The sequence below is a fragment of the Camelus ferus genome, chromosome 5, assembly GCF_009834535.1.
Source record: "Camelus ferus isolate YT-003-E chromosome 5, BCGSAC_Cfer_1.0, whole genome shotgun sequence".
In the NCBI taxonomy this organism is placed as follows: Eukaryota; Metazoa; Chordata; class Mammalia; order Artiodactyla; family Camelidae; genus Camelus; species Camelus ferus.
The window spans coordinates 93,442,299-93,466,180 of NC_045700.1; the positions used below are offsets into that span (position 1 = coordinate 93,442,299).

The 23,882-nt window shown below is 51.2% G+C and overlaps 1 protein-coding gene across 12 annotated transcripts in view; it reads left to right on the top strand.

Annotated features, from left to right (window-relative positions):
• AGAP1 (ArfGAP with GTPase domain, ankyrin repeat and PH domain 1) overlaps nt 1–23,882 on the top strand; it is a 520,168-nt gene that overhangs the window by 357,531 nt on the left and 138,755 nt on the right. For 8 of the 12 annotated variants that reach the window (XM_032480554.1, XM_032480555.1, XM_032480556.1 and 5 more), the window contains one exon: nt 7,215–7,373. The exons of the other annotated variants lie outside the window; for them this stretch is intronic. In XM_032480554.1, coding sequence (XP_032336445.1) covers nt 7,215–7,373 — 159 coding nt within the window. The remainder of the gene's footprint in view (nt 1–7,214; nt 7,374–23,882) is intronic. 12 annotated transcript variants of the gene reach the window in all.

Below are 23,882 nucleotides of genomic sequence, written 5' to 3' on the forward strand. Positions count from 1 at the left end.
TCTCAGTGTACAGGAAACTGCGTGTCACCTGTCACCAAGAGTTTCTGTTCTTTTCCAGGCTGTTTAACCAGTAAGTCAAATGCCGAGTATTGTTTTCCAAGTTGAAGCCTTTGGTAGGGTCAAGTCTTATTACTGAGGAAAGACCAGAAACAGAAAGTACAGTGAGCAGAATTCTGTATTAAAAAAAAAAAAAAAGATTGTTGAATCTCTATTTGAATGCCATGAAAACCTTTATTTCAGGGTATATTAAAAAAAAATCAGAACAGCTATTTTTAATGTAATAAGCCTATAGCTTAAAAGAGGAATTCTGCCTTTGATGTCATCTGGTGGTTGAAAACATTCTCGTTCAATAGAAAACCCGCATCTTTTTCAAGCTCGTATGAGATCAGCTCAGGCAACATACTGATATGCATTCAGCTATAAATGCCATATTCGCTTTGAAATGCAAATTGTTTAAAGAAAAATAGCATATGGCGGAGGTAAGTACCTTTTCAGATCAACTCTCCCACTTTAGGGAGATGAGTAAAGCTAAAATTATTCTTTGGGAAGAATCTGGCGCTTTTGACACGCAGAAGCCTGCTCTAATCCGGCGGCCCAGTGGGCACAGGCCTCCTGGTACCGAGGGGCTGGTGTGGGGCGCGGGGGATTAGCATGGTGATGTCGCGCCCCTGCTGAGCAGGGCCGGCGCCAGCTGATCCCTGGATGGGGTGTTTGAGGAAACACGCGTTCTGAGTTCAGAGTGCGCCAGGGAGCCAACCACGCGTGTCACGATCATGCAGATCATGTTTGGGGGGAGAGTGCTGAGACGGTACCAGATAGGTCCTTCCGGGCCTCGCTTCCTCCGGGTGCCAGCGTCCCATGCCGTGAGGGCTGCGCGGCTCCCTGGGGCTTAATGCTGGTGAAACCGTCTCCTCGCCAGACCTGACTCCTTCCTGACCTGACCTCTGCGTTCACCTCCCCCATTCAAATGAGTTTTTTGTTTTGTTTAGCTTTTTTTTTTTGAGAAGTAGGGGTAAATTTTATTGATTTAACATACGCTTAGAAAGTGCAAAATCCTAAGTTATAGCTGAGTGTACAGGTGACCCGCAGGTCCAGTAGCAGCAGGTGGCCAGCAGTTCAGAAAGCCCCCTCCTGTCACTGCCCACATCTCCCCCTCCCCCCCCACGCACACACACACGCACACGCATGCACATACGCGCACACACACACGAGGATGAGCACTGTCTGCTTTCTCGGTGCATAGATGAGTCTTGACTGTGGGGTTTGAACCATCAGGTGGTTGTATGGGACCATGACAGGTGTGCCCTCGTGTCTGTCGTCTTCAGATCCACCTCTGGTCTGTGACGCCCATCCTGTCGTGGCCCATGTCAGTGTCCACTCATTCCCCCACGAGGTACCCACGTGGATGGACAGACGTACCGGCTGTTCCCAGCGTGGAGCTATCCCGAATAATTCTGCCGTGAACGTTCTTGTCCATGTGTTCTGGTGGATTGTTTATGCATGTCTGTATGATTTTTTTGTCCCTTTTAAAAATCTTTTTGTTAAAGTACAGTTGTAAAATATTATATAAGTGTGCAATCCAGTTTTTAAAGGTTGTTCTCCATTTAGTTATTATAAAATATTGGTTCTATTCCCCGTTTTGTGCGCTGTAGCTTTGCAGCTTATTTTATACCTAAGAGTTTGCACCTCTCACTCCCCACCGTTTCTCGCCTCTCCCGCCTTCCCTCTCCCCACTGCTAACCGCTCCTTTGTTCTCTAGGTCGGTGTCTGCTTCTTTGTTACATTCACTAGTTTGTTGTATTCTTTAGATTCCACATGCAAGTGGTAGCGTCAACATTTGTCTTTCTTGGTCTGACTTATTTCACATTGCATAATGCTCTCCAAGTCCATCCATGTTGCTGCAAATGGCAAATTTTCATTCTTTTTTATGGCTGAGTAGTATTCCCACATGTGTATTGATATATATGTATATATTTCACATCTTCTTTATGTAATTATTTGTTGGTGTCTATATGATTTTCATCTGGAGGGATATGAGAGAAAAAGAGGAATCTTGAGAGAGAAAAACAAGTCGGGCTGGTCTGTGAAAACTTTACGTCAGGTGAGTGGAAAGAGGGGTCTGGGTTGTCCTGGGATAGTGTTAGGTAGTGTCCCCCCTTTCCATGCTATTCCTTTTAGAGATGGGTCAATTCCAAAGCCAAAAATAAACCCACAGCGTTGCATGAAGACTTTCCTGAACCTCTCAGCAGGCATGTTCTGCCCTTGTGCCTTCCTAGGGCTCTTGTGTTCCTTGCCCTGCATTCTGGCCACTCGTGGACGGGTCTGGAACCTTCTGCTGGACTAGACGGTGGCTTCCCCAAGGACAGGGACTGTCTTCCTCCTTGTGCCCAGCACCGCAGGGGTCCCATGCAGTAGGACAAGGAGATGGAGGAGGTCAGTGTTAGAAGAGGTGCCAAGGACCCTGCAGGATCTGGTTTTACCATCCGTGCAAGTTCAGGCTGCCTGTTTCCTGGGTGGTGAGACTCCTGGATCAGGGCAGGTGACAGCTTATTACTCACAGCAGGGGTCTCAGCATTGTCTCAGCATTGTCATACACCCGTTCCTTTGGGGCCAGGGGTCTCAGCATTGTCATACACTCATTCCTTTGGGGCCAGGTGACCCAGCACACACAGTGCGTTATGTTACAGGAGAGGAACCCTGAGCTTAGAAATGGGGCGCAGGCAGGCCTGTCTGGCGTGGCCCTGGGAGGCGACGTCACCATCCCAACAGCACCCCGATCTGCCCTCCCCTGGAGGGAGGTACTTCTAGCACCCCAGTCTGTTCACTCTGCAGACATTTCTGAAAAGGTCATTGGAACCGCAGGTACCAGCCCCTGTGCCATGAAGTAAAGAAACATGGACCTTTGGGCCTGTCCACCAGCAGAGGGGCATCTTGGTAGAACTCAGTCTCAGGGAGAGTGGAAGACAGGGGTGAGGGGCAAAGGGAAGGAAAAATGGAAAGTGCCCCCCCCCACCTCCCCACTCGCAGGGGTCGCAGCCCTGCTGCTCATCTCAGGAGAGGCAAACCTCCCCCTGCGTCCTTTAGTTTGTTTGTTTGTTTATATAGAGGTGCTGGGGGTTGAACCCAGGCAGTTGATCTTTTGTTATTTGATTTTTTAGAAAAATTTTAACTGAAATTAAAATAAAGTGAACGAGCATGTATAAAAAAAATTTACTCTCTTGAGAGGAAATGAGAAATGTGTTCCTTCTGAAATGAGAATCGTCCTGTGTACATTTCTGGAAGATGTTGTAACCCACAGTCACCAAAGATGAGGAACCAGGCAGGCAGGCAGCGGGGTGAAGCAGGCGGGAGGAGGGCTGGGGTGTGCCTGGCTCCTGTGGTGTGGGTTCAGGTGGTGCAGACAGACTCAGAGACAGAGTCAGCTAAGTGTTTCTGAGCACAGACAGGCCCAGGGCGGCCATGTAATCTCATGTTTAAGCCGTGCCAGAAACCACAGAGTTTTAGACGAAATCTCCCCGGTTAATTCTACTTAAAAGAGAAATCATTGTGCCCTGGACAAAAACACATCTCTGAGCTCAGCCCGGACTCCAGGCTACAAGATTATAGACCTGTTTTAAATTTTTACTTTTAAACCACGTGCCCATATACACAAGTCCATTTGGCCAAGATTCAGTCAAGGTGTCTCTGTCCAGTCCAGCGGTCAGGAGTTGGGTGGGATTGGGGTGAGAAGACCCTCGCAAGGTGGAGGGCCCGCAGGGTGGGCTTTCGGAGGGGTTCCCCAGGTTCTGTGGTCAGACACCAGGGCCATGCCGGCTTGGCAGGAGATCACCTCAGAGATCTCGGTTTGGTCCTGTGAGGGCTAAACGCCAGAGCGGATCCACCAGCAGTGTAATGTATTGGATCCGTGCTTAAAATTACTTTCAGCAAACCGCTGGAAGTTCAAAACCCGGGGGTCTGATCAGCCCCATTGCGTGGTTTCCCACTAGCGGGTACATCTCAGGGTGTCTCCTCTTTCCCTTTCTATGGCAGTTGTTTGGCCTTAAGAGGAAGAACTCGTCATCCAAAGATCAACTCCTTATCAGATGTGCCCGGCTGAGTACTTCACGTGTTCCTTATCCGAAGCTCCGACTGACCTGGCCATGCTGAGCGAGCGTGGACGCTGCTCCCTGGAGTCTCACCTCCAGCGGTCAGCGAGGCGCGCTGACATGCTTCTCCCCACCTTGCTTATTTTCGTCTTTCTTTGGTGGGGGGTATTTTTTTTACCAGAGGTACTGGGGGTCGAGCCCAGGACCTCACGCACGCTAAGCTCGCGCTCTGCCCCCGAGCTGCTCCCTCCCCTGTGCTTCTCTCTGCCTTTTAACAGACGTGCCGGAGGGTTTGGGCTGCTTGTCCTGGGAGCCCACCCCAGCCAGGAGGAACAAGGGAAGAGGCCCCGCAGTGTCACAGGCTCGGAGACAAGCGGCAGTGCGTTTATTTGGGGGCTTTGACTTTGTGTGCTTAACGGTGGTATGAAGGGAGGTTTTGTGGACAAATTCCACACTCGATAATGACTTGTCAGGGGTACGAACCGGCACCGAAGGGAGGAAAGACTGGTCCCCTTGACGCTGTCCCCAAACAGCAGGTGTCCCCATGGGCCTCCGGCTCAGGGAGCCCTGCTCCGAGCGTGCGTGCTGCCTCTCCTCGTCTGTTCCCCTCTTCCCTTCCATCCTCTCCTCTTCCTCTCACCCACCAGGAAAATGCTAGCAGGGTCCTGAATTCCCGTGACGAAAGTGAGGGGCCTCAGAGCCCGGGAGGGGATGTGATGCCCTCCTGAATGGTGGGTGTTTGGGACCAGGGTCCCCACGGGGAAGGCCCAGGCTCACACCCTTTGGCTCAGAAGGATTTCTTCACAAAGGGGACAGAGGTGTGGGCAGAGAGACTCGGGAAGGGGGGGATGGCAGAGTGACGCCGGGACCAGCACAGCCCCAGAGGGAGAGGAGAGAGGGGTAGCCCCAGCGAGCCTCCAATGGAGGGACAGCCCAGGGAGACCCGTTCGGGGTGGAGGGAACCCCATTTTACATCCCTCACTGCCCCCAAGTCCTATGCTGTCCCCCCCAGTTGAGCCCAGCAGGGACCCGGAGGGACCTGAGCGAATGGCTGCTGCCCCTAGGTGTCCTCCTCTGAGCGGAGCAGGGCCGGGGAGGTGTGCTGAGGAGGTGGGGGGCGCAGGTGTCAGCGCAGGCTCAGGAGGAGGCCCGCGCCATGCTATGACAGGGACCTGGCCGAAGAGAGTCACACTCGGAGGAGAGCTACGAGTGCCCTCAGTGATGGCACGTGGAGTGTGTCCCTTAGTGCCACCTGGCTGAGCCTGGACTGCTCCTCCATACCTGTGCGATGCCACACACCTGGTCCTGCCGGGAGGACAGGTGCCAGAGCTGTCATCCAGGATGTGCACGTTTCCAGGTTTTAGGGTGCATGTGGGTCCTAAAATCAGCATGTCAGAGCCGGGAGGGAGATGGGGAGCCTGACTCCAGGCCTGCAGGACTCCTGCAAACCGAGGAGCCAGGACCAGTGCACGTCCCTGGAGCAGCTTTCATATCAGTGGTCCGTGCTGGCGAAGAACTTCCCTTGTAGTTTTTGTTACATGTTAGTGGTAATCTTCTGCGTTAAGCGTTTTTTAACCTGTCGGAACTCCTCTGCAGACCCGCTCATATTTTCATGTGTGCACAGATCACCTGAGATCTTATTAAAAAGCAGCTGAGAGGGTGGGGCCAGGGCATCTGCATTTCAGACACGCTCCCCGGTGATGCTGCTGCTGCTGGCACCAGACCCACACTCCAGGGAGATTCGTGGCCTCCCTTTCTTTCCTTCTTAGCTGTTACTTCTGGCTTTTTTTTTTTTTTTCTGGAATCGTGTAAGCCTTCCTGGGAATAATTTCTTTTACAACATTAAAAATATCCCCGGTTCCCACAACAGCATAAAATCAGCATCATTTTTCAAGACAGAAATACGCGTTTAAAAGCAAAATCCTTCCTCTTCATTAATCACTTGCTTGTCCTGTTGCTCACACGGTGCATCACGCAGGGATGGTTCTGTACCGTCCCGTGGGGTTACCGTGGGGACCATTGTTACTGGTGGAGCCCTGGTTCCTACCTCTGGCTGCTCACCGGAATCACCGGAGTGCTTTTGCAAATGTGTATTCTCTTGAGTTCCACCCCCAGACCTTCTGAATCAAAATTTGAATTTTTTGAAGCCTCTATTTTTTAGAACTAGCTCCACGGGTAATTCTGGTAATTGGCCAGTTTGGGGAACTACAGATAGGGTCTATGTATTTAAAATCTTGTGCCATGAAAACCTTCTATTAAAACAATTTAGAACTTAATTGCTTCTAAACTGAAACAATCAGAGGAAAGTTTAAAAAGAGAAACCTAACACCTTTGAAGAGCTGCACGTAGACCCAGCAAACTAATCTGCTAGCAGTAAGGTGTGACTGGATGAGCTTTAGAGAAAGGCACTTAATTATGTTTTTGAGTTGAAAATTGGTGTGACCAAAGAGTAATTCATTTTGATGTTGGGCAACTGATTCAAATCATTAAGTGTCCAATGGAACCATTTTTCATCACGGTCCGTGCGCGCGCTCCGAAGTCGCTAAGGTGATTTTTCCTCTGCGTAGTCTTTTCAAGGTTAAGAGTAAACTTACCTGGTTTAAGAGTCTGCGTTTCCGCCGATGTGGCATCTAGGAACTTTGATTTGTGCTGCTCATAAAGTATAGCTTCCCCGTGAAAGCAATTCTCTGGCGCAGACAGGCGACTCCCAGTTGGTGATCATGTCGCTTCCATTGGTATGTTGACCCAGCAGGGCTCTTCCAGGGCCCGTCTCCCTGGCCTGCCCTGAACATCACTTTTCCCCAAAGTAGGTCTTCTGTCTTCACTTCTGCTCAATCTAGAGATGGCCGTGGCGGTGCCTGTCTGCGTTTTGGACTGTTGCATGTGCAGCGGTCTGAAGTGTCAGTTTCCTTTGTCAAGCCCTGTAGGAGTTGCTTCACCCAATTTTCCTCTGGAAGATGCTCGTGTGATGCTCCCATCAGGACCTGTACATCACTGTCCTGTATCAGGACACCAGCTGCTCTCGGTGTCGGGTCCACGGTGTGCAGGCACGTAGGCGCCTTAGACGAACTGGTGCTGGCTTCGGGTCTGCAGTCCGCGCTGGTGTTCACCTGCCTTGTTTATTCCTAGGGAATGTCACTAGTGCGCCTGGGTCTCAGATGGCAAGCGGCGTCAGCCTGGGCTCCTTCAGCAGCCGACCGGACGGCGTTCAGCAGCGCTCCTACTCTGTCTCCAGTGCCGACCAGTGGAATGAGGCTACGGTCATTGCAAACTCAGCCATCAGCAGTGGTAAGAGAGGGCACAGCCCCACGGACCTGCGGCTGCCTCACGGGCCTCGGTTGTAAACCTGGGGCTCAACACGACGCCCTGAGCTCTGCGTGGCCCCTACTCGGAGCGCAGCACGCTGTGGGGCCGCCCCATCAACGGTGCACCACCCGCCTTTCCTCTGTGGAGCGCTTTGTCTGTGATCCGCTGTCTCACCCACAGCGTCTCATGTTCCTCTTTGGTGCCGGGAGGAGTTAGGCGTCCATTCCCATTTGACAGATTTAGAAACTGAGGCTGCAGGCAGGGCTGAGACCTAACGGCAGGTTTTATGCTCCTGATCACACTTTCCTGTCCAGTGTGGCCCTCTCTTTCCACCATGACATTTTATTTTGTTAGGGTTTGGGGTGTTTTTGCATCAAAAGAAAACACGTAACTCTTTCTCCTTAATCGTTTTCCAACATTCCTGGTCCAGCCTCTGTACTTTGGAGTCTTCCGTCTTGCTTTTTTTTTTTTAAGTGTGGGCAGTTTCTTAGGAAACAAATGCACATTGGAAACTGTCTCGACATATGTATGAGAGCATGAATTATGCAGCGCCGAGTCTGCGCTGGCTTACCGCGCCGTGCTTCGCCTGTGGCACTTTGTCTGTGGCCTGTTCACCGGTATTTAAAGGAATTCCCACTGTAGTGTGTCATCCATCAGACCGGGTTTTGGAGTAATTTTAGCATAATTTGTTCTAATTAGAAGATTTCGCATCACGTCTTCCCTGTGGACCAGCAGCTGCTGCAGAAGGACGTGCGCATTGGGTAAACACCATCCTTGCTTCTCGCTCCTCCCCGCTCCTCCGCCAGATGCCGCCAAGCAGGGGCCTTGGAGAAAGACGTCGCCAGACCGGGGAGGAGGAGTGGGGTCTGTAAAGTCAGCTGCAAAGGACACGGCAGCACCACCGGCCTGGAGCACACAAACAGCGTCACCCCGGCCCGGCGGGCTCCCGGCCCCCAGCTGCTTCCTCATGAAACGAGATGCTTCGGTGTGTTACAGGATACTGGCTCTGGTTGCCTGTGCTACACACTGGGACCTTCTATGCGTCATAAAAGTAAAAAATTGAGCAATTTTTTAAAAGATGCTCCTGTAGGTGGGGAATGTGTGCCTCCAGCCTCTTCAGGGACTGTTCCAGGCGTCCACCTTTCCTCTGAAAGCACGACAGCACCTTGGAACCCCAACGAAGAGGTTAAAATTGCAAATTAACTGCATGCGGTTCGTTCGGTTCGTTCCTGTGTCAAAGCGACCTGACATCTGCACTCAGAGCCACCTCGTGCCGCGGGGGCCGGGGTGAGCCGTCTCAGCAGACACACCTGGGCTTCGGGTGGAACCCCGCCCTGCTGACCGGGGCCCTGCCCCGTGGGCCGCTGTTCTGACCTTAAGTGAGTGCGCTCTCCCCGCCCTCGCGGCGTCGGCAGGTGCGCAGCACAGCGCCCGCGGCAGTTTCCGCGGCTACATATCTGCTGCTGTTGTCACCGTGGTTTTTTTTTCCTTAGGAGGAGCAAGCAGTTCACATACTTAATTGCATTATCAGATACTTTGAAAGGTATCATGATTCGATTGGCACTAGTGTTACTAGGTGGATTCTGTCGCCCCGTTTCTGGGAAGTCGGGCTCCCACGTCGGAGGGTGGGCAGGGCCCTGAGCGGACGCCGCCCCCAGCTTTCCTCCTGGGGGGGATCCGCTGAGCCGCCCACACCGCCCCATGAGGGCAGCGGTTTCCAGGTTCTGATCCTCACCTGCCGTAGGTGTCATACTTGGGGAGAGGGTAGGGGTTATAAGAACAGGTTCCTGAACAAGACCCTCACCCCAAACCTTCGCCTCACCCACACTCAGAGTATTTTTACAGGAAGGGCATTGGAAGCAGCGTGGTGATCTGCAATCCATTCTTTCCTGAGATTCCGCTTGCACAATTAGCTCTTTGATAAAGACCCGCTAGCTTCCCCTCTGCCTAACAGCTCTGCATCTGCTCCGTGTGCACGCCCCAGGCCACTGCACACCAGCACGTAAGCGACCGCTCCTCTCAGACCCGCGCCTCGTGGGAAGCCGCCTGCAGCAGGGACCGCAGCGGCCGTGCAGCGCGTCGGCAAAGTAGCTGTAAGGCTGAGGTCGCCTGTGTGTGAACGCTGTTTTGAAATTTATGAAGTGATTTCTCATCCAGCAGCACCCCTGGGTGTCCATGGTCTTGCACACGGCACGTTTGTGAAAGACTAGTTAGGCCTTCTGGTGTCGCTGTGTTTTAACCCTGAACCCAGGAGATAAAAAACCAGTCTACGCCGTGGTATCACCGACTATAGGGTGTGGACGGAGAAAGCCTGGACTGAAATTGTGCTGGTGGTTTAAAGACTGAGTGACTTAATCAGGGAGAACATCCCAAAGAGAATTAAACTTGAGCAGTGCTTCAGGAAACAAATGGATTGTGTGTGTGTGCGTGTGTGTGTATGCGCGCAAAACTGCAGGAGGGGGTTGTTTCAAGCGTTAAGGCAGTTTGGACAGGCTCGGGAGGAGAAGGAGCGGGGAGCAGCCGGGAGCCTCAGTGAAATGAAGGGTGTTGGCGTCGGGGCAGCACAAAGAGGACAGACAAGAGGAAGGATGAGGATTAAGAGGTCAGAATTGCAAAGTTAATCAGCATCTTATTTTAAGGCTTAGAGCTGACATTTTAAATGGCAAAGATCCAGAGAGGCTGCAGAACGTTGCGCAGAAGATTCCTGCAGCCTTATAGGGGTCTTTCTCCACGCCTGTGTTTTCCAAGGGTGGGTGGGATATCACACCCCAGATCCGACTGAGCAGGAAACACTAGGACTCACCATCAGGGCTCGTATGTGCCAAGGGCTTCGTGTGCATCGTCAGAGTTGATCCCCATGGAGTGGATGCTGCTCTCAGCTCCGTTTCACAGATGGGGAGACTCTGGTACAGAGGGGTCCGCTGCTGCTTGTCCAAAGCCGCATCCTGGTTAGGGCTGAGATGCAGGCTCAGCTGGTCTGATTCTAGGCCTTAAGCTCCACGTTGTCACTTCTTCCCAGACCTGGAGCAGCAGTACCCCCCGGGAAGTGGTTGGAAATTCAAATTCTTAAGCCCCATCCCAGACCCACTGAGTCTAAGGCTCAGGGGTGGGGCCCAGCAGCCCTTATGCTAGCGAACCGTCCTCGGAGTGACGCTGCCTGCTGAAGCTGGAGGACCATCGCTCGAAGCCCTTGCTTCTCAAAGTGGGGTCCACAGACTGTGGTATCCGACAGCCCCCCAGGAGTCGGCTGGGAAAGCAGCGTCCTAGGCTCCACCGAGACTTTCTGGATGGGAGTGTGTGTCGCCAAGACCCCAGGGCGACTCAGATACACCAGGATGTTGAGAAGCCCTGTCTGCCTGCGGCCAGGATAACGGCCTGGCTTCCCGTGGTGAGTGCCATCACTGCCAGACCTCGAGCAAGTTTTAATGAAGCCGGGGCACAGGATCTGATGGGTGACTTCAAGAAAACACATTTGTGAATGGACTCAACCTGGACTCAATCTCTCTGCCGTGCATGGAACATAATCACAAAAGCAGCAAACAATGGTTAAGAGCTTTCTGATGCTTTTTCTCTTGAAGTTGCAGTTAATACAAACCCCACCCTCTTTTTTTTTTTTTTTAATCGTTTTATCTTTTTTCCCCCGAGTCTCTGGTTTGGATGTCAGAATCATAAAAAGCTTACACTGTGCTAGCAGCGGGGACCAGGAGAAGTAAGCAGCTTTTAAATCCAAATGCCCATGTGTTGGTGAATACGCCTTCTCATTGTCACACGCTTTTATTGTACCGCATAATAATAATAACATTGGGGTTCCATTTTTCTCTGCCCCCTTGTCCACACTAAATTAAGACTTTGGCTCCAGAGAACTTTTTAAAGTCTTCCTGTCTAGATGCACAGGGACCCTGGGGGTTTCTGCCTTTTAAGTAGCCGTGAGCAACTCCTAATTAGATAGATGACTTTGCGGTGTGTGAAACTACAAAACAGGAGGTTCTAGTTAAATTAAGGGGGGAAAAAAAGAAGAATCCATTCTGTGAAATGGAATGCCCCACTGCTTTATGACTATTACTGTTGTAAGGTTTTACATTTAAGTACCTGAGGTTTAAAATTAAATGTCTAATATCATTTGGCATTGCTAACGTGAGACCTGCATCTGCCCTTAGAGGAAATCCAGACAGCTCAGCCCAGGGTTTCAAATTGCTGTCTGCCGGCTCGTGAGCGGCACAGAGGATTGGGTCCCTCTCCAACTAAAGCACGCACGCTTCTCAGCGTAATTTTTTAAATGCAGAAACGTATTCATCTTGAGCTTCTGCCTTGAAAAGGGCTGTTCCAGTAGTACATGAAAAATTAATTTTTTTACATTTTTCCTCACTATCCTAAGTGTTTGACAGAAGTAATTTTTGCAGCAAGAGAGAATAAAAACTGGTGGCTGTAAATTCCTGTCCTGGAACCTCTTGTATAGATTCTTTATGGACCCAGAATTGATCTACATGTCAGACCCTGTTGTGGTTTAAACTGTTTATCACCGTAATGGCAGCAGTGAGCCTGTGAACACCAACTTATAATCCTGGGTGAAAGAAACCGGTGTTTGCAGTCAATGAAGGGGCAGCTCAGCTTTATTGATAGATTCAGAACAATTATCTCGGCAACAACTATTGGCCGAGGATTCTCTTGAATCTTATTGGGTGCCTGCAAATTTCTTTTCTGATTAATCATTTTCTCTGTAGGTTATTTTCTCTAGAAGTGTCAGCCAAGAAGCAGCATCACTGTGGGTAGCAGGGGACCCCGGGGGTCATGAGTAGTCTGCGTCGTCATATCATGCTCTGAGGCAAAAATGTGTTTTTAGATGCATCCCACCTGTGCTGAGGACCTAAGCCAGTGCTGCAGACCCCAGGCATCCGTCTGCGTGTGTTCCCGCAGGTCTCGGCGAGCCTGGTGGGCCTGCCCCACCATCTCCTGCCACTGCCAGCCTTGGGCTGAGGACCTCAACTGTGGCTGTTGCCGTGGGAGCCAAACTCACCCCTCCCCTTGGCTGTCAGGTTGTTCCGATGGCTCCACCCCATCCCCGATTGCTTCATTCCAACACTTAATCTTCTGTCTTGCTGGCTGGTTGTCGCCGTCTTGCAGGATTGCATTGCCTCAAACAACTCTCGGACATTTCACTTCCACCTGCCTCCACCAGGCCACCATACTGCCTTGTCAGCATCAAATATAAAAACCCATGCCCACCTTTCACTCCTCCTCATGGCAGGTGTGTGTGTGCGCCCATTTCATCACGTATCTTCCTCCTAGAATCTAAGGTTATTAGACAGCCAGTCCTGAATCTGAAGCATTTGAGTTTTTGCCAACTTTTAAATATTTGTTCTCATCACAAACATATTTTGCAAGACTTTTTTTTTTCATTTTGTTTTGTTTTTTTGGGGGGTAGGAAGTTAGGCTTATTTATGTTTAACGGAGGTACGGGGGATTGAACCCAGGACCTCGTGCATGCTAAATATGTGCTCTACCACCGAGGTGTACCCTGCCCCCTGCAGGGGGCTTTTAATAATAGAGGTTAGAAACACGTTTCAGCTTGGATAGTTCTGTCCTTCACTTGCTTTGGTTTGTCCCTTCCCATAGAGCCAGCCACAGGAGGGGCAGGCAGCCTGCATTCGAGGTTGCAGAGAGCACGCCGTAACTGTGGGTTCTGGAATGTTCACTGTCAGTTCACCCGGTTTAGTTTTTACAGCTTGAATGCCTTTTTCTCTCCTTGGCTATTATGCTGACAATTTTACCATGTGACCAGCAGGTGGCGGTAGTGTGCCACTACCGCTCTCACCAGAGTCTTCATTTGTACAGCTGCCTCTGGCTGTCAGGAGCTTGGCATCTAATGCCCGTTTCCTGAGAATCATTATCCCCATTTGATAAGTGAGATTCAAACAGCGCAGTCTTCGTGGCCAAAATTCAAACCCAGGTCTTTCTATTTCCAAAGCTTATCATTTTCCCCTCTGCTGTTCTTTTAAAGGAGAAATGAATTCTTTGCATTCAAGCAATGTATCATAAAAAGTATTTGTTTTTTCTTAGAGCTTGCCTTTTAAGGAAATAGAGGCATTTGCCTTTTCTCACTTATCCTGAATTTTTCCTTTATCATCAGTTCCTCCCGAATCTTGGCTGGCATTCAAAAAACATTCCCGGGGGTCTGTCATCCACGTTCCGCTTAGCGCGGTGTTGAAGGGCCCGTGGGCTCTCATCTCAAAGCCGGGCACTCCCTGTCTCAGCCGCCGCGGTCTGTTCCCCGCACCAGGCTGGTCGGCCTAATTAGAGGGGTGACCCCAGTTCCCTTCTATGCACAGAACCTGCTTTGCTTTCTCTGCGTGGGACCAGGGAGGAAGCAGAAGCCTCCTAGGGTAACTGGCCACAGGGGGTCAAAGGTGTATTTTTTTCCTCCCAGTCAGAACGTTGTTACTTTGTTCTTTGTCTCCATGCCTTCCTGTCAGCTATTTCTAGCAGCAGGTGCTCACCAGGAGAAATGCTGCCCCCAATACCAGAACGGGGAGCGGGAGGTTTCATGCCTGAAGGCCAGCAATCCCCGCCGTGTCTGGCAAAAGTCTAGAAATCATTTTAAGCAGGTGGTCGAGAAGGATACTGTTACCAATTGCTAGAGTGCCTGGACCAAGTCTTTTAGCCCCTCTGGCCCTCCGAATCTTCATCTAGACCCATGGTTCTCCGCCAAGGGTGATTTTGTTTTTCCCTCCCCTGGGGACATTTGGCAGTGTCTTGAGACATTTGAGGCTGTCATGGGGTGACCTCCTGGAATTGAGTGGGTAGAAGCCGGAGAAGCTGCTGAATCTCTGCACTGCACCAGGCAGCTCCCCCAACAAAGAACAGTCCCCCCAAAGTGTCAGTGCGCCAAGGTCAAGAAACCCTAGTCTGGACAATGAAGACTCGTGGTCTGTGGGCCCTTGCAGCCATCATTGCTGTATTCCACCATGAATTCAGTCATAATCCTTCCCAAAGGAAAAGGCAGTGCCTTGTTCACAGTGAGACTCAGCTCAGCTCCCCAGACGCCTCCTGAGGCAGCAGCCACAGGGCGTAGCTGGCTCCACGCCGTCCTGCTGCTCCTCCCCGGGGGACGTTAGGTGACGGCTGTCCAAACTCCTTGCTCGCCCGCGCAAGGGCCTGAGAGACCAGCGCCTTGATGAGGAAACAGGTAGCAGCAGGCCGATGGCCGAGGCCACAGGCATCTCAGGCTGTGTCTTGACCTTGAGCAGGCCGCTCTTTGCACCGCCAGGCTCGGCCGCCGCCGAGAACACTACCCGAGGGAGGCCCGGGCGGCCTTGGCTGTTGGGCATGTCGTCTGCTGCCCGTGTGAGGACAGGTGGACGGCAGGCGTAATCTCGGCACCCGCCCTATTCGGAGGCCGCAGAATGGGTTGGGCTCTCAGAGGGAACCTGAGAGATGCACATCCGACAGTCAGGGTCAGCCGGCCAGCTGTGCGCGGGTAGGATGGGGAGCCCCATCTGGCCGGGCGCCCGGGGCGTGGCTCCTCTGCTGAAATGCTGTGACTCACTCTGCCCCGAGAGAAGAGGCCTCTCCTGTGGGGCCACGTTTCCAGAGGGATGCTGGCAGATTGGGAGGTGTCCGCAGCGGGGGGTGGGGAGGTGAGTGCACCCTGTAGCCCACATCTGAGAGAGGGGGGCTGAGACACTTGGGGGCAGGAGGGGCCTCTGGGGAAGAGGGGCTCACACCTGGCTGTACGTCCTGCTCTGCAGGGAGCTTTGTAAAAATGCTGGCTCCTGGGGCTGAGGGCCGGAGATGGGCTTCTTTGGGCCTGGGGTGAAGCCTGAGCACGGAATGTTCCCAGTGTGCATCAGGGGTTGAGATTCACGCTTCTGAGGGGCAGGGAGAGGGGCTAGCGTGCCTGTGTGTGAATGGCAGTCACACAAGAAGTGGGAGTGTCACTCCGTGTACATCCAGAGAGTTGAACTCGGAACGGTGGTTTGTGGCTGCAGGAAGGAGTTGTGACAGTTTTGGCACAAAGTAACAAAGTCATATCATACTGCGTAATTTTTTCAAAATGCCTGTTTCAAACATTTTCCTCGCGAATCTTTTACTTTCTCCCTCACCCGGTGACCCTCTTTCTGCTTCACCGATGAATTAGGAAGAGGCACTCAGTCACCTTCCCAGACCTGACCCCACACCCCACCCGCACCCGGAGCTGCAGCTCTGATCTGCGTCCTGCCCCCACAAGGGGCGGGGCGTCCCTGCCCTTGTGGAGCATCGCCCCTCGCACCTCTACACTCATCACCTCCGTTTCCAACGGATTCCGCCTCTGTGGTCATCCTGTCTGCTTCCTGTGCCGTCAGGCTCTCCGGCTGTTGGGTCCTTCACTTCAGCAGACAGGCCTGCTCTGGCGTCTCCCATCCTGGCCCAGTGGTCCTCTGCACCTTCCAGCCCCTCCTCAGCTTCCCTTCTCCGCGCCCTCTCCCAGGACCCCTGCCTACACTGCCCGTCTCCAGCTACTTACCGGGCACTTTCTCTTTGACCCATCCCGACCTGTCCTCCATCCCCGAGCTGCTGCCATCCCATGGCCAGGCCACCCACCCTGTCCACCCCGGGCGCTCTGTGGTGCTGTTGGCCATCTTCTTCTAGCATGGTGAGCCCAGTTGACTGCTCCATCTGCTAGAAACCCTCTCTTCTCTTGGCTTCTCCGATGACACGTTCTCTGGGTTTTCCCGCTGTTCTCTGGTCCTTAGATCATGCCTCTGCACTGCAGACCTCAGATCAGTTACATTGCTTGGAACTCAGCCTCTCCCCTCCCTGCACGTCCCACTCCAGGGGGCCTGGCCTTCTCTCTAAACCACGAAGACTCCTGAGATCGCATAGCCGCCTTGACCGCCCCCTGCTCTGTTGAACACGTGTAACCAACGATCCCCTTGGGGGGCTGTTGACCAGCTCACCTACCCTCAGTAGAGTCAGTTCAGAACCTCAGGTATCGTTCTGAGAATCTGGGTTCTCGCCAGTCTCACCACCACCTCCTTCTCCCAGTCGTTCAAGCCACAAACACAGAGCCTCTCGTGCGTGGGTCTTCCCTTAACCTGACCTTGAAGGATCAGCTCCTGCAGTTCATTCTCCGAGCTCGACTTCCCGGGATGCGTGCTGGCCGCCCATCGGCCTCCCTGTCCCGTGTCCCCTGGCCCCACTGCTGCTCTGCCTTGTCAGCCCTGTCTCATCTCCTGCCTTTTATTCTTGCTTCCCCGAAGTCTGCCAAACTCATCTTTAAAAGAAGACGAACATGAACCAGATTGCCTCTCCCCCGCGTGACACCCCGGTGTCGTCCCACTGCGCATGGAATATCTCCCTGGTATTTTATTTCCGGCTGATGAAGCCCAGCTGCTCTGCCCCTGATGTTTCTTTGTTCGGTCTCCCCCCTACCCAACCCGTCCACGTTTCCCTCTCCGTGGCTCCAGCCTGCCGCTCCTCTCAGATCCAGGTGACTCACCCCTGCCTCTCGAGACTCAGCTCCTGGTGTCCACATGGCCCCAGATGGCCCATCCGCCCCTTCCCCAGACGCCTTTTCCTGCACTTTACTGTGACCTGGCCTCCTCGGCACCTGCTGCTTCCTCTCTCCTACCCGGCACAGAAGTCCCTGCCGCGTTCCATCCCAGGACCATGTCATATTGTCTGAAACCATCCCGTCTTGCTTCCTTGCTGGCCTGCTCCTCCACGAGCAGGGAGTACTTCAGGGTCCTCTGGTCCCCATATCCTCCTGGGCCTGGAGCCACGCCCCGCACATTGTCACAGTGTCATCCTTGCTCAGTAAATGCACTGACTTCACCTGTGAGTCCATGCTTGAACACACATGGATGGTCCCTGGCACGTCCCCAAAGAGGAGCCAGCTCTGTGGTGACAGGGGTGGTGTGGTGGGCTTGCAAAATGAGCTACCAGAACTCTGCCAGCTTCATATGACAAAATTCTTGGAATTCTTAAGACTTTTTAAAAACAAAATGCTTTGTGTGCTGCTCTGGAAACTGGTTCCTAGCGGAGCTGGTGCCCCTGACGTGGAACAGAGCAGGCTGATCGTGACGTTTGTTTCTGACTGAAAACAGGATCAGTGGACCGTGGGAAGCACGCGATGTGTGTTTTTGAAATTGGTTGATAGAGTTTAAAGCTGAGTTTCCTGCCTTCGGTGATCTCAACCTATTTCCGAATCGTAAGTAAAAATCAGTGCTGGATTAAGTAGGATAATCTACAGGAGGTGCATTTCACAGCATTTATTTAATTTTATATATAACTTCATTTACTTCACAAATACTTACCGACCACCTATGGTGTGTCACCCGCAGCCCTGAGCCCGGCAGTGGAGCCAGGGATCATGACAGAATTCCTGGGTCTCTGGAAGTGGGAAGGAAGAGAGACAGCTGACCGATAAGCAAACGGGTTGTAGCGTCCTTGGTCCTGTGGTGAGAAGCACAGTGAGTTAGTAAGGGGCGGACTGAGAACTCCTCGTTTACTTTCAGAAGTCAGGTCCTTTACAGATATGTGAATTACTAAGCATTCTTCCCACTGAGACTCTAAAAGCCATTTATCCCTCAATTCATTCAACAAACACATAGTATATTTTATCATGGGTAGCGGTGCCCGGGAAGTATTTGGAAACGGCCCCGGAGAAGACAGACATGTTGCTTCGGCTGAAATGCTGGGCAGGGAGCACGTGGGCATCCGAGGCGGAGGGGAGCGTGTGTGAGCCAGGGCTGGGAGGGACACAATGTGTGTGGTGGATAACAGGGGGAAACAGCTGGAGGTGAGGCATCGGGAGAGGAAGGAGGGGGAGAAGAAGGCTCCCCAAATGCTGGGACTTGAGCCTGGGTGGTCAAGTGCCCTCACGGTTTTCTGGGAGGGGAGTGACGTAACTCTACAGGCTAACTCTGGAGTCAGCATGGGTGATGGTTCGGTGTAGAGAGACGAGGCAGAGGTGGGTTAGGGGAGAGTGGGGTGGTCCAAGCCCAGCAGCCCATGATTCTCCTGGAAGTCGAGAAGTCTCTGGTGGAACGGTGCCTGAAACGTGCCTTTCTCCTCCCGGTGGTATTTTGGGTAACATCATTTCTCATTGGCCTCGATGCAGCAATGTGTTTTTAATGTAAATTTTTAAAGCTTCTTAAAAATACGGAAGTTTACAATTGTACAAAATTATTTAGTCTTTTGCTTTTTTGCTTGCTTGCTTTTTGGTCCCAGCAGTTTTAGTTACAGACTTCCCATTTTAGGGTAATTTTTTTTAAAAGCTGGAAAGCATCATTCACTACCCCAGCATCCAATCCCGTGTGGGTGGGGCAGCATAAACATGGTCGTCAAGTGTATGCGCCATTTTCCCAACTGGAAAGCAAACTTTAAGTGACCTTTGAAGTGTGCTTTTGTATCTGCGACATTAGAGCATCTGATTCTGTAGCACGGCATGTTTTTAAGCAATATAGGACTTTTCCCCATGGTTTTACACTACACTTGGACCAGGAAGATACTCGGTTTGTGTTCCTCCGCTTTGCTCAGGTCTTCAACGTAGGAGTCAAGTAGCTTAAGGAACTTCGGTTGTACAGTCTCTCTGGTGACTATCAATCATTAGAATAAAATTTGATTAGATCTTTTTCCATCCCTCCCTTACTTCCCATTGTAGCATTTACAAATGCATGCAAAGAGGGAAAGACCTAAAGGGCTAAAACATTTTTAGATACCAACAAGAGAAAACGGAGTGGAAGTGAGGATGGGGGAGGTATGGTTATAAAAATGCAAGTAATTGTAAGATGGGCAGAAGGAAATAGGTAGACTAGATAGATAGATAGAGAGGTGGGTAGGTACATAGATAGGCAGGCAGGCAGGCAGACAGACAGATAGACAGATTGGTAGATCGATTGATCGGATGGATGGGTGGATGGACAGACAGACGGATAGACGGACGGATAGATGTATGGATGGGACAGGGAGACAGACAAAAGGGTAGGTGGACAGACGTATGGACGGATGAGATGGTAGGTAGGGTGATGGATGATTGATAGAAACAGTTGACAGATAGCTATGTACAGATCGTCATTTTCAAATCCTCTGTGTAGTTACTCCTTTAGTATTTGTACATTACTTTGGTTTTGCATTCTTCAACTTGTTTCAATGAATATATTTTTCATTACATCTTTGCTTTATTATCTGACAGATAAGATTATTAACAGAAAGCGATATTAATATTAATTACACAATGATACTAAAATTTTTATATCATGAGGAAACAGATGGTTATTTTAAATGACTTAAAATTTTACTCTTTTATATGAAGAAACATTTTAAACATATTTAGTTATAAATGCTATTTTAATTGCTACATTATTTCCGCAGTGGGATTTTAAAAAATCTTATTACATTTGCAGGGGAATGTTTCTTTCTGTATTTCAGAGTCTCTTAAAATGTGCACTTATTTACAGGAAAATAATTATAATTAAATTTAAAGTACAGTGTTGGGGAGCTTGATATTATTGATAAGCACATCATACAATTCCCACACCTGATCTTTCCATCCGTCTGTAGTTCAGGAATTCAGCTCTGACACGAGAGCTCTCCCTGCAGCATTTAGTCAAGATCACAACCATACCAGTTATCTCTTGACGGGGGCACTGGATTTTTCATAGTGTTTATGAATATATATCCCTGGCTGGACTCTGAAATTGTAACTGAGGAAAGCATCGTTACCTTACAAGTGTTTTCTATGTATCGTATAATTTTAGCAAACAGGAAAACATACGTCAAGTTTTTAAGCTTAATTTTACAAGATCGGAAATTCAGCTTGCAGCCAGCTGTCAGCTCTGGGTTCATTTCATACCAGGCTTTGCATTGATGCAGGAAGCAAAATAAACGTCTCCACTCCCCAAAACATCCCCAGAAATCTTCCGTCTGAGTGTTGCTTTCTTTTGACATCAAAATGTCCGGGAAAGCCTGTGTGCAGATGCGCCACCTCACCGTCTCCCTGCGAGCCGCCTTTATGGTGGAGGGTGTGGAGCGAAATTGAAGTCCGGGGGCACGTCAGGCCCCCATCAATCATAAGGCAGTGGTAATGCCAGCGAGACGTGCAGGTCAGGCCCCTAGATGAGATTTGTAAGCCAGCAGCAGCCGTCCAGGCCACACATTCTGGAAAAATTATCATCCTATGATATCACCTAACAGAGGTCAAGGTTTGGGTTATGGCCTGAACCAGCACCTGGTTTTTATACACGCCTGTCTTCTGGGGGCGCTGGCAAGACTCTAAGCCAAAGTGTTAGCAATCAAATCGTGTTAATACAAGTTCCTGGGCAGTTAATTTTTTTTTTAAGAAATTATTTGTCCTTTCAAACAATACTCATTTTTTCCTTAAGTGTGTTGATTATACTCTGTTTTCCACTTTTAAAGTTCTTTCATTTCTGGAAGCGTGGATAACAGGTGTACTCATGTGAAAGGGCCACCAGTCAGCGGACGTGGCGCCCGTCCGTCACGTGGCCAGAACACAGCCTCGCACTGGTGTCAGTCATGCGTATTTCAGCCTATTCCAGTAGCCTGCCTGCCTTCAGCCGCTGGGTTAGCTCCCCATCCCTTAAGTCAGACTTTGCAGTGGTAACTTTGCATTTGCCCTAATTATAGAACATTACATTTTAGAAAAATTTTAAATGCAAAAAAGCTTTTTTGCTTTTAAAACAAAACAAAAAATTCTGACAGGACATTACAGTAACTTCCTACAAAAGGATGCCATGGAGCCCTGAGAATACGGCTTTCCGTGTAATAACTGGGGAAGATCTTTGTGTTAACACTAGGTGTCTCTGTGCCTTGAACCAGCTTCAAAATCACTGTCATGTGGTCCCCTCCACCCCAGGACCTTGTCACATGCTGTGCTGGGAGCCTCTCCCTCTACACCCATGGCCTCCCGCCCTCGTGGCCCATCAGATGCACCTTGTTTGGGAGGCCCTTGTGACCCTGATTTAAAGTCACTCCAGACCTCTTCTCCACACTACTTCTCACCTTCCAACCTTTGTAATTCACTCATTGATTTTATTATCTGCCACCTTCCCCTCTAGAATTTCAGCTTCTTAAGGAGAGGGGACTCTGTCTGGCTCACCTCTCTATTCCCAGGGCCCTAAACAGGGTGTGCCTCCATTGGGATCCGCCCAGGGAGCTTGCCTTCGGGCTTGTGTAAGGGACGAACAGCGGAATGTCCTTGACCATGCAGTAGCCCCGGGCTGCCTGCTGCAGGCACGCCCTTTGTTCCTCTACTGCAGTTCTGTGTGGTGCAGCTCCTGTCCTCACCTTCAGTGAGAAAGCTGGGTCTCAGCGAGTCTGAATAACTAGTCCAAGGTCACACAGCGGGTGAGGACCGTGTGTGTGATGCTTAGACAGAAGCCTGGCTGTGGGCAGGGCTGCGGGTGCGCCCGCCTGCACAGGTGTAAGAATGGAAAGGGTGTGGGGCAGGGGAGTTACCCACGATTTTAACTGTTTTCCCTGTTCTCTTTTAGCTGGTAGAAATGAATACATATTATTTATGTAAAAGTGTTTTCAGTAAAGTTATCTCAAATATGAATTCTGGAGTTCGGAAAAAACACAAAGAGACAGGCATTTGAGATTGTCCACTGGTGCTTTGTCGGTAGACATGTTCAGGTTGAAACTTTATCAAAAAAGCGTGGTTCTTGACTGGCAATGGTAGAACCAAGAAGAGCAGGGCAGGAAGGAGGCATGTGAGGCTCTGGCGGGGTTGGGAGTGGGTGTGAGAGCCAGACCCTGGGAAGGCAAACAGATCAGGGTCAGGACACCTGGGTCCCTGCTCCAATCCTGCCACTTGCCACACAGTGAAGAAAATTACAGAGACGTTGGGAGACCCAGTTCAATTCAGAGCAACCAGATAAACTCAAGGTGATTTTCTGCAGAGCCTGTCCTGGCTCCTGGAAGGCTAACTCCATACCCGTAACAAGTGGAATTATTCGCAACCATGAAGTGTCCGCGGTAGGATGAATCCCAGCTGAGCATTCGTGGCTTTGACCAAATTGCAGTGTTTAGTAGTCAGTGAAGGTTCTCACCTCCTTGGACCAGAAGCAAGGCTCTGAATCTCAGTTTTGCCCACCCCTTCTGCCCACACAAACACGGCTGGACAAGCAGGCCTGTTCCCGAGAGGTTCCAGGTGTGAAGTCAGAGACAGGCAGGCCACCACTTCCATAATTTCATTATTAATTTTTTCCATGTATGAAAGTTGAATTTGTAAGAACGGCAGCCATAACACTTCAAAAGAGAGTGGTGATGGGGCATTGTGTTTCCAAAGAGCTGGAAAATACTGTGAAACTCCTCATTATGCCTCATCTCGGCCCATTTTTCTGCACTGTCTCCATATCATCATTTTGTTCTCTTTCTTCACAATCAGCCCTGCTTAAATGCCCCGAGTACCCAGGGCGGTGCTTAAATGCCCCGAATACCCAGGGCGGTGCTTAAATGCCCGAGTACCCAGGGAGGTGCTTAAATGCCCCAAGTACCCAGGGCGGTGCTTAAATGCCCCGAATACCCAGGGCGGTGCTTAAATGCCCGAGTACCCAGGGAGGTGCTTAAATGCCCCGAGTACCCAGGTTGGTGCTTAAATGCCCCGAGTACCCAGGGCGGTGCTTAAATGCCCGAGTACCCAGGGCGGTGCGGATCTGCCGCTGGGAGCGCGCCTGCATGTTCCTTTCTCGCGCTCACTCCGCACAAGAAGCCCGTCCGCGCCGCGCTCTTCTCACCGACGGCGCCATCTCCTGTCTTGCGTTCCCCACGCGCCCTCGGGAAGCGAGGGCGGGGTACGCCGTGTGGCCCCGCCGAGCGAACCCCCGGGCAGGCCCGCGCGAGCCCGGCCGAGCTGAGCCTCCCCGGCCCGCGGGACGTTCTTGGGACTCAGGCAGCGGCAGCTCCGACGGTCAGGCTCGGTTCGTGCGGAAGTGGAAGATGGAAAAGATGGAAGGGACCTTTACCCGAGAGAAAGTGTCCTGAGATCTAGAAATAGAAAGCTCACTTGAATCTCATGGTGGAAAATACTTACACTTATTTCTTCTGTTTCTGAGCCAGAGCTGAGGAATCAGAAAAGGATAACTAAAAATAGCAGCGAAGCCGCTGCCAGGAGCCCTTCCTCCCAGGAAATGGAGGGAGGTGTTGGCTAGTTTAAGCCACTCAGAGTCGGGACATGTCTGGGCTGGAGTCTGAGACCGTGGGAACCAGGGTGGTGTGTGCCTCTGACCTGGGTCATAACCCCAGTGGGCCTGGATGAACGTAGGGTAAGAGGCCTTTCCAGTCTTGTGCCCAGGGCATCCTAAAAGCCCTCCCTCCTGGTGGCGACCTGGAGTCTCCTCCACCCCAGCAAGCGATGGAATCCCAGGGGTGCGCAGGAGACAGCCAGCCAGTCCCAGCCGCGGCTGTGCTGTATAGGGCATCACCCAGTGTGCGGGCAGGAGCCATTGGCGGGGGTGTATCCCAGAGGAAATGATGGATGGTTGGAAACCTGCA